A 10,881-nucleotide genomic window follows, 5' to 3' on the forward strand; every position below is an offset into this window, starting at 1 on the left:
AATAACAGATTGGGACAAATGGGAGTGAGATTACACAAGACAGGACGATTGCTCACTCAGACTACAAACAGGAAAACAATACAATTATCCATCTTTCATTGACCCAATTCTCACAGCTCTGTTATACTTCAACATAACAAATAGAGGGATCACGGCGAACAACAAACCAAATTATTTTTGAATGCTCATGCCTCACATTTCCTTGGAAGCATGCCATAGGCTAACCGTTCTGTGACAGCGGCACATTTAGTCTTCCTGTTTTTTTTGTTGGTCGCTGCGGGACTGAAAAATACGACCATCTGGAAGGGGCGCTTTTATTTTTCTTTGAAAGCGGCAAAGTCAGACCGAGTGCTGCTGAGCTGCTGAGCACATGATCGCTGCTGAAGCAACATCTCGGTCAAAAAGCCACATGAAAAAAAAAAGCTGAGATTCAAGAGAATATTTTTTGATGTGGAGCTTTTTTTTTTTTTTTTTGTGCTGCGGTGCAAACACAAGACTAGACGACCGATGGCGGAGTCACCGACCAGCGTTGTTTTGTTCTGTGACAGGAAGAGGTCATCAAGAATGTGCCGAGAAATACAGTTTATTCAACTGTACATCCGTCATCTGGCTTTATATCCCACAATCCTACCAAACATCTGTTGATTCATTTATCTGTACTGCCATTCTTTTCATCATCTCATCCAATAATCCATCCATCCGCTCAGCTATTGATCTATGATTTGATTCATCCATCCATTCCTCCATCCTTCTATCCATCATCCCAAAACCAATTTATCCATCCAAGCATCCATTCACTCATTCATAAATCCTGCCATCCTTCCATCTTTCCATTAGTCAGCAGTTAATCTAATAATCAATAAATCCACAAATCTAGGGCTGCACCTAATGATTATTTTCATTATTGATTAATCAGTAAGTGCTTTGCTCTATAAAATATCATAAAATTGAGGGAAATTATGAGATGAAACTAGAAAATATGAATTTGTATGATATTATATTCATTTCAGAGTTTGGTAAATGACTAAAAAAGATGTATTGATTATCTAAAATGGTTGTTGATTTATTTTCTGTTGATCAAATAATCGGTTATCTGATTAATTGTTGCACCTTTACATAAATTAACCAATTCATCCCTCCATCCATCCATCTATCCATCCCTCTATTGATTTATCTATCCATCATGCCATCCTTTCATCCTCATTCAACAATCCAACATCTATCCATTAATCGGTGCATTGATCCATCCAATCTGCCTTTCAGCTATTTGTTGATTGTTTGTCTTCCATATGTCAACCATCAATCTTTCCATCGTGGGATTCATCCATCCATCCTGTCATCCTTTTATTCCATCACTTAATAATCCATCCATCTGTTGATTCATTCATTCATCCCGATATCCAGCCTAATCTATAACCTAACAACTATTTTTATCATCGATCAGCAATTTATATATATCGATATTTCATTAATCCATCAGTTTATACACCCATATCAGTTCATCTATTCATCCATCTATCATTTGACTCATCCGCCTGTAATCCACATATCAATCCATCTATCCATTCGTCCATCCATCTGTCATCTATATCGATTGATCCACGAATCCACCCTAACATCCCTCCATCCAACTATTGATAACTTTATTTTTTTATTGATTCATCCTGTCATCTTTCTATAATCATTAAACAGTCCATTCATCCTTCATTCATCCATTCATCCTTCCATCCAACTATTGATTATTTTTATTTATTGATTCATCCTGTCATCTTTCTATAATCACTAAACAGTCCATCCCTCCCTCCCTTCCTTCCTTCCTTCCATCCATCCATCCATCCATCCATTTCTCTACCAAACCCTTTACTGAAATATGTCTGAAATGCTTCATAGATGCTCACAGTTCTTCCTTTAAACCCAGGCTGTTCAGCGAGTAACAGTAAAACACTGTAAAGATGAAGTGATCTCTCCACACACACACACACACATACACACACACACACACACACACACACACACACACACACACACACACATACACACACATATATAAGACACACCATCGCCTCCCGAGTGTGTGCTTGAACTCATGTGACACCTCCAGGCCTGTCTGTCCTGTGTCCCTGCTTGAGGAAACATCTCTTGACTAATCATGAAGCATTTTGCCTGGAGACTCACCAGAGGAACAACTGGTCCTCCCATCACACTGTAGAGGAATTTATAGCATCTACCTCTATTTTCTCTCTCTCTCTCTGTCTTTTTCTTGTTCTGTCTTTCACCCCTCTAGCCTCTTTTCTCTCTGGGATAAAGCGTTTGTTGCTTCTGTCCGTGTAATGTCGGCAGGATGCAGCAAATGTTAAATCCGTTGAGTTTATGGTTTGCTGGGAGGAGTGGGGGGTCTTAAGGAAGAAAAAACCCTTTCAGATCCTTTTAAAGGGTTATTTATCATCATGTGGTGGTCAATGCATCGCAGTTATTCTGTGATGAAGTGCTATAATTAACTTTGCTGCTGTTTCCACTTTACTTCAACAAGCCTTATCTACCTCTGTTTCAGTTCAGGCACTAGTGGTCTGAACTTGACTTAATTTGTGGGTTTTACACTAAGTAGACAGTTTATTATGTGCATCTAACTAAAACTAATGCTAATCTCATCTTCCTGAAGGTTAAAATGTTTCCATTATTTTGTCCTCTTACGTTGAAAGTAGTTATAAATATTAGAAACACCTCTCTTTATAGGAATACAATTCAACAGCACTATAATCTCCAAAATGACCATAAAGCTGAATAAAGCATGGTGATGTAGAGTTTATAATTATATGACACCTTTAGCAATAGTTTCCTTCATTTTGAACTCTTAAACTTAGCACTGTGAGACACATTTGCAGCTGGTTAATACAATTTAAATTTAACACCATGTAAAGCTACTTAACCTATTTGAGCAGATCTCCTTAAGGTCCATTTATGCTCAACGTTAAATACGGATACTGACGGAGCCTTCTGTCCATGCTCTGCGTTCATTTCGTCCGTATTTCTGCATGTTTCCATAAAGCTTACGGAGCAGTACCACCGGAAACCATGAGGGGGCAGTGTTGCTGTCACTACTCGATACGCAGCTCTTGTGAGACACGAAGAAGAAATAACAATGGAGGAACTTTTTGAGGAAAGGTTGTACGAGTTGGTTAGAAACTTTAAACATATGGTTTTTGTCTTTTATGCAAGAGGAACATTCTCAATATCTCCTCCACAGTCGCCATGTTTGTTTTTGAGTTTGTTGTTGTCATAAACTTTTGACTCTGTGCTGCCCCCTGGTGGATGTATTGGTTAACATCCATGCCAACGTAAAGGACGCATGGAAGTATGTGAGCAGTGACAGTAACATTGTTTTCGTACTTCCGTTGAGCATAAATGGGCCCATAAAGTGTCTAATCCGGTGATTTCGGTCATGAATTTTGCCATTATGAATGCTGCTGTGACATATGTAATGCTTTTCATATGATATTACTGTTGAACATCAGGAACAAAGATGTCTGTGCTAAACATCTGTTTTACCTCTATTTTTAACTAAATCAACCTGTGGCTGATAGATGCATCTTATTTATTAAAAAAACGGTTAACAAGGAAAGTATGAAACGTCTTAGGAAGGTGTTGTTCTATCTCAAGCTCCAGATGGGCTTCAATGCTCCTCCTTGGCGTACTGTTTCCAAGTGTCTTGAACTCTACTGGAGATATGAACACATTCCTCCCAAAAATATGCAGTATATTTCCTCATCTGGTGCTTTGATGATTTTCTAGTGTCTAAAATCTCCCAGCTGGGTTCAGATCTGGTTACTGTGAAACAATTCAGTGGACCCTCGTGACCCGTGTGGAGGCATCTGAGCTTGTTTTGTGCGTGACATCCATTTGTAATTTTTTATACTGTATGTAAGATTATGTCATTTATTCACTGAAGCGATAAAAGAAGAACAAAATGGACCAATGGGTCTAATAAAATCAGCAAAATCGGGAAGGTAGGGTGGATATAATCTGCTGTTTATCATGGAGTGAATCAATGTTTGTCTCTTTATGTGTCCCTGTTTCTACATAAATACTGCAGGAAAGTACTGTACTACTACTCTAAGTAGTAGAATTTGCAGAACGTGCACCAAAGAGCGCACATGAAACATACTGTAAGTGACAGAAAGTTTGGTCCGCCTGTGTGTCTGTATGTGTTAAGTGTGTTTGGTTTCATGTGTGTGGCGGCAGTGCAGACTTTGCCAGTTCAAGCCTCGTGTAGGAGGAAACAGTTCAGCCAACTCCTAAAAAGATGTCCCAAATTATCCCGCCACCAACGCATGTTCCTTACCAGTGCCTCTGCTCTATTTTACCGCGCTCCGCAGGGATTCACTTTGTCGGGCCGGCGCTATTTCAGACGTGGACATGAGACAAGGCTTGTTCTGGTGCCTCTCCAGATTGGCTACGGAGGCAGAGCCGTCAAATCCGAGAGTGTGAGTCTGAACAAAAGTGTTACTGCTTCTCGTCTAAGCCACCGTCTGTTCACTGAGCGCAGATTTTGTCACTTGAGAGTTTGTGGAAGTAAAAGGTCGTCGTTGGAATTATCACCCAGACTGACTGTTTTACAGGCCTTGTGGCCCACACAGTCATCGTTTTAACCCCCGAAGTTTATCTTGAAAGATACCACAGTGTTGTTTTCCTTCTTTCACCGAGTTCATGATCCTTTATATTCTTCTGACAACATAAAGCTTCACTCTATCCTTTAACCCTCCTGTTGTCCTCGAGTCAAGGAAAGAAGGGAGGAAGGAAGGAAGAAGGGAGGGAGGGAAGGAGGAAGAAGGAAGGAAAGGAGGAAAGGAGGGAGGGAGGAAGGAGGGCAGGAAGGAAAGAAGGAAGGGAGGAAAGAAAGAGAGAAGGAAGGAAGGAAGGAAGGAAGGAAAGAAAGCTGGAAGGATGAAAGGGAGGAAGAAAGACGGAAGGAAGGGAGGAAGGAAAGGAAGGAAGGACAGAGGAAAGATGGAAAAAAAGGAAGGAAGGAACAGTCAAAACAGACGGGGTCAATTTGACCCGGGAGGACGACACAAAGGTTAAATATTGCTATTTTTCATATTAAGGTGTCTGCTTTCTAAGATGCTCGGTAATCTAATTTTAGTTTAGTCTCAGTTTCCTTCCTCACATTACATTACACACGCAAGCAACATTTTGCTGGCTTACAAATATGTATTTATAAACACGCTGTAATTAGGGATCGTAATTACAAACTCTGGGTCATGAGGGCGCACGGGGAAGATATTTTGTGACACAGATGTCGGAAATGAAGTCGGCATTTACTCACAGACGCCTGTGCTATGGCTTCTTTGTTTGGCTGGTTAACTGCAGACATGTTTCACAGCACTCCAACATGTTTGTTCCATTTTTGGTCCAGTAATTTAATTATGGGACTGGGAGAAACGGGCATGCGGCCACATGTTATCTGATGAAGGAGGCCAAGGAAGTGCCATTCCAACAATACATTTCAATTGGGGGAGAGAGTGTGTGTTTGAGCTGAAGCAGTGGGACGGCAGGATGTTAAAGAAACTGTCACGTAACCTAAGTGCAAGTGGCTTAACGACATCAGTTATTCATTTAAGTCACTTATCAGGCAAAAGAAGAGGAAACATACCAAACAGACCAAACAGTCGCTGGTTTCAGCTTCTCAAAATTTGAGGGTTTGATTGTAAATTTAAATAGCTTGGTTGGATAAAACAAGCAATTTACATCTTCTAAGGCTCTGGGAATTTGTTATTAATGTTTGATTTATAGTTTTTTGACATCATAGAGAAACATTTTTTTATCAGTTAATCAAAAATTAAATATGCTGCAGCTGTAGTTTCTTAATCTTACATTTCATCACTGTGTGTGAGCTAAACAAAGACGTTTCTGTTGTTTAGATGTAGTTAATGATCTTTTACTCGCTTGTGGTGCTTAAAAAACCTCATGCTGCCCAGTATAGTCTTGATAAATAGATGTTTAGGCTCATAAAATGTCAGAAAGTAGTGAAAATAAGCCTTCACAGCCTACTTTAAGATGGCTTGTTTTGATTAAAAACTAATCATGAATCTCATAGATTTTCCATTTTCAATGATTTAAAACAAAGAAAAGCAGAGTTGCTTTGTCTGAAAATGTCTTAAATGATTAACCAATTTACACTTAACTGTTTGACTACTTAACTGATTGTTTCATTTTCATCACACCTCCCTGCAGAGACATCAAAAGGTCAGAGGTCAGATCTGGAAGTGGTAGAGATTTCAGTCTTGCTAATGGACAATCCTTGTTGTTCCAGTTGTCCTCTGATTGTACACCGGTCTCCACCAGCTGAGGTTAACGCACAACTTTGAAGACGATCATATTCATCATCAATCACTGGATTCTGCTGCTGTTTCCAATCATGGCGTTGATGACAGTAGTATCACATTTGGAGCCGTCGTTGAGCCCAGTGGCCTCAAACAGCGAAATAAAACTCTTAAATATCATCTCAGGAAATTTTTAAGTGGGGACTGCGGTCTCGCCAAAGGCTTAAGGCCCCCCTCAATGGGCATATTTCGAACGTTTGACTCATGCCCAAAAACAACACGGCTCCTGCCAAGTCAGAGAGCTACGAGCTACACCCCATCATCATCCAACATAAGCTCACACAACAAATAATGAAACCAATCGAGCAAAACGGACGCCCCTAAGAAAACAGCCAAATGACATGTTACAGTGGCTGCAGGGGTGGTCAGGATGTTCAACTGTCACAGGTTTGAGTCCTGCTGTAGTGAATGTGTGTCAGTCTCAATTGTGGAAATGTTTGCTCTTTTGACTGAGGCTCAACAAAAGAAGTGGAATCAGTCACTTGCAGCCAAAAGGACACAGACAGTCACATGGAAAAATACACTGGACACTTGACTAAAAAAAGGCTCTACAGATGCATAAAAAGATCAATTTGGACATCCGGCCCATTCCTACAGTACATACACATGACCTACATATTCTTTTTTCACCATTTCGACTGGAATAACCCTCCTCTGTCTTTGTCAGATGCAGGATCATCATCTGCTGATTGAATGAGAACAAAACGACAACAACTGGCTCATGTTAGCGCTGAAATAGCTAATGAAATGGTGATATTTCACTTTACAACTGACTTATTCCAGCACATTAATCTATGGAAAAGTAATTTAAACAGACAATAATACTCTGTTGGTGGCGAACTACAGCGCCAACCACTGCTTAAACTTTTATCACCTGGATTTATTAACATTTCATTAAGTGCTTAAACAGCATTATTGCATACTTATACTAGTCCCTGAGCTATTACGCAAAATAAGGTCTAACAAAATGAGATTTTCCTAGAGAAAGCTTTCCAACACTTTAGCTTGCAACTCCGAGGTAGGTGTGTAATCCACTGAATGACACACAATATCCACTATCTCCCCAGATCGCTAATGGTTTATTAGTCCCTTGGTGGTGAAACATGATCCAATAGTATTGGAGGACCCCATCTGTGAGACAGTGTTGGACAGCCAGTCGTGATTTACACAGGAGCCGTTTATGGAGCTTTTAAAGAAGACAGAGGAGCCGACATAAAAACAGGCTTATTTATGGAAGAGCAGCCAACACATGGGCTGTTGTGTGGATTCACACAATCCAGTGTGTGTCTCTGGGTCAAGGAGGAGGAGGGTGGATGGGTAGGGGGGGGGGGGGGGGGGGTTGCGTGTGTGACTGGAAGGATGCTTGTTTTCATGTTTTGTAGGATGGAGCGCACAGGAAAGAAACATCAGTCGCGTGCAGGAATGTTTTGTGGTGCATGTTCGAGACCCTGTGCATAACATGCAGTTGTGTAAGGACAGTTTTTTAATGTTTCTAACCCAGATTGCCCAACGCCTGACTACTGCAGAGAACATAAAAGCCAGTGTGGAAACAGGCATGTCAGAAAACAGTAAAAATCTCCATCACAAGTTCACAGATCAGATCAGATATGCTTGTTTAGTCACACAAACAAGTCCAAAACCTGCAGATAATGTATTTACTACGACAAACAAATGCAGCAAGATTTAGGTTTCTGATTCAACATCATTTAATTTACAAAAACCTGACAGCACTGCCACTTACAATACATGCAGGATTAGGAGTTAGAATTTAGTACTTCAGATCGTGTTTCTACAAACAAAAAAAGTCAAGTTACCTCAGTTCTGCCCTTCAAATACAATACAAAACTTCTACTTCCAAATTAAAAGTTCCTGCAATATGCAAACTGAACCCCATCAATACAAAGCTGCTGCAGCCGAGCTTTGCCTGGTTAACTTTCCTCTAAATTCCTGCCAAAAAAACTCCAGACAAATGCCATAAAACACCCTCCTTCCTTATCAAGTATGAATTACAAAACCCATCAAACCCCATTTCCTCTGAAGTAATTTCCAGCAGCCTAAGTGCCATATCTCATCCTCATACCCCCCCTAGTTCCCTGGGAGCAGACATATTAACACCTTGACCAATAGGTGGCAGAGTTTCACGCTGTATCCAGGCAGGATTGAGGAGAGAGTGAGCGAGGGTGGAAGCAAGAGAGGACAGAGAGAGACAGAGAGTGAGTGAAAGGAGTGAACTCTTACTTGCAGCCTCTGTCCTCCAGATCAAAATGCGGATTGAAGTTGACGAGGATCTTCTGACCCGGTTCTGGGGCTGTCATCACCCATACGCAATTCTGGGAAGGCGGGTAAGCGCTCGGATAGCCCGGGGAGGTCAGGTAGTTCGCGTGGTTTATCACCATATTCCCTCCGCATGTATCTCCACCTCAAGAGAAGGCAGAAAGTTGTACAGTTAGTGGAAAGAAATTGACTTTTTTGGGGGGGCACTGAGCCTCTGACTGACAGCACATCCCCTCAGTTTAAAATAAGTCTATCAGCATGGATGGAGAGGGGATACTAAGACCTCCAGCTGGGGATCATCATAAATCCAAATAATCCACCCTACTAAGTATTGTGCCAAGACTCCAACTATAAATTCAACTCACTGATTTTTTTTTTTACTACCACTGTGAAAGGTAATAAAAAACTAATTTACCCAATTTAAAGAAATAGGTGTGGTAAAGTGAGGTGGATTCTTACGCATCCATACTACCACCATGTGAAGGTGTGATTACGCCCATGAAGGGTGAGGTGTGCTCGGCTGCCGTGTCTCCAGCATACAGCCAAAGATGATTGAATTTAATTTTCCTAATGAATGATTTATTACATTGCTTGCAGCTTATGTCAGGCTTCAATGGCAACATGCGCAAACGCTCAAAATTGCGTCTTTGAATGGCTGAAGCGCGAAGAACAGGGGTGGAAGAAAAACCCCTAATATTTGTAATAATGAGACTATTTATGCCTGTGATAATAAATTGGTAGTTTCTACTTATTCTAAGGTACTTTGTGTAGTATTTAATGGCTTTTTGTATCACAAAGCACTCCTATAATAATCTTGTTTTTGGTGATTTTTGTATATTATCAATTCTTTTACATGTTAGGATAATACAGTAAAACACACACATATGGTTTAACATGAAACCCTGCAGACGTGCTCTCATAGGAACAGCCGAGGAATAACAGGTGAGAGGCAACAATGGTGCAAAAATGATGCAAAAATGGATCAACATTCAGCCAGACTGTCTGTTGTAAAAGCCACATGTATTCATACAAGCAGTCAGTCAGTCAACACCTACCATTCAGAGTCCACGAAGCAACGGAGATGACTTGGGTGCAAAGGAACAATAGCAATCCACTACACATCCTTAGATTGTACAACACAGACATGCTGGGAAATAAAAAATACAAATAAAATAAAAGACAAAACGGAGGTGGAAAAAAAATGTCCAAGGAGTTTAGGTCCAAAGATTAAAAAAAATTAGCCGGAAAAAAATGTCTCAAAGTAAGAGGTCTGGTTGTTGTGGGGTCCCCAGCATCTTGTGAGCCTCAGCACCAGATCCCCGCGTCTGTCAGGGAACAACTTGCCATCTCCTTGGGTAAAAAAAAAGAAGAAGAAAATAATCCAAACGCAGGAAACAAGACGATGATTCAAGAGGAAAAATCCGTTCACCAAAAAGTGGCAGTGGCAGTGGTGCGCCCCCGATTCTTAATAATAAATCTCTCACTTCAGATGCCAAACGGGGATGTTAGACGTACTTCCAAGTTGAAAATTTCAAATCATTAAAAAAAAAGAAATCATTGAAATTGAAAACCAAACCGCGGGGAACATCTGAACGTGTCTCTCTCTCCACAGATCTTTTACTCCTTATTTCAGTTCAAGCTCTTCCTCCTCCTCTCTCTCAGCTACTGACTGACTGACTGACTCACTGACTGACCGTCACAGTAGAAATGTCAGGGAATACGAAGCGAGCCGCGAAAGTAACAGAGGAATTTCCACTCCCCAAATTCCTGCTCCGAGACGCCAGTGCGCGCAACCAGCAAGCAGCGACCGACCGACCGCTACGAGGAGCTGGAGCAAACTGACACCGGTGCGCGTGCAGGGCTGGAGCAGGAAAAAACTGCGCACGCAAACTCACGTTGGCATGTGAGTTTAGTAGAAGGTGTGGGCAGTGTGCATGTAAGCGGGGTGAGTCCTCATCTGATCCAATGTAAAAAAATATAATAATAATAATAAAAAACGACCACAGAGAGATTTAATTATTGCCTATTCGGTGATCTGCACGTGCTCATTCGTGCCATTTGTCTAATATATCCATAATGTGCTCTTTTTGTTGCTATAATACACACATTTTTGCTCGTTTTGGCTGAATTATTGAACACACGTGGTTGTATTTTATTCGATTTTGCTTCATTTATATAAAGTTAGTTAAAATACAAACTAATCATGTCCCACTTTAATGAGAAACTT

At 40.8% G+C, this 10,881-nt stretch overlaps 1 protein-coding gene across 1 annotated transcript in view; it reads right to left on the reverse strand.

Moving 5' to 3' along the window:
• LOC128369405 (neuropilin-1a-like) overlaps positions 1 to 10,093 on the reverse strand; it is a 98,376-nt gene extending 88,283 nt beyond the window's left edge. Inside the window, exons 1-2 of the mRNA XM_053330442.1 lie at positions 9,710 to 10,093; positions 8,619 to 8,799 (exon numbers count right to left, since the gene is read on the reverse strand). Of these exons, the coding sequence (XP_053186417.1) occupies positions 8,619 to 8,799; positions 9,710 to 9,800 (272 nt within the window). The 5' untranslated portion in view covers positions 9,801 to 10,093. The remainder of the gene's footprint in view (positions 1 to 8,618; positions 8,800 to 9,709) is intronic.
• Positions 10,094 to 10,881: the final 788 nt, after the last annotated feature.

The sequence above is a fragment of the Scomber japonicus genome, chromosome 12, assembly GCF_027409825.1.
Source record: "Scomber japonicus isolate fScoJap1 chromosome 12, fScoJap1.pri, whole genome shotgun sequence".
Taxonomy (NCBI): domain Eukaryota; kingdom Metazoa; phylum Chordata; class Actinopteri; order Scombriformes; family Scombridae; genus Scomber; species Scomber japonicus.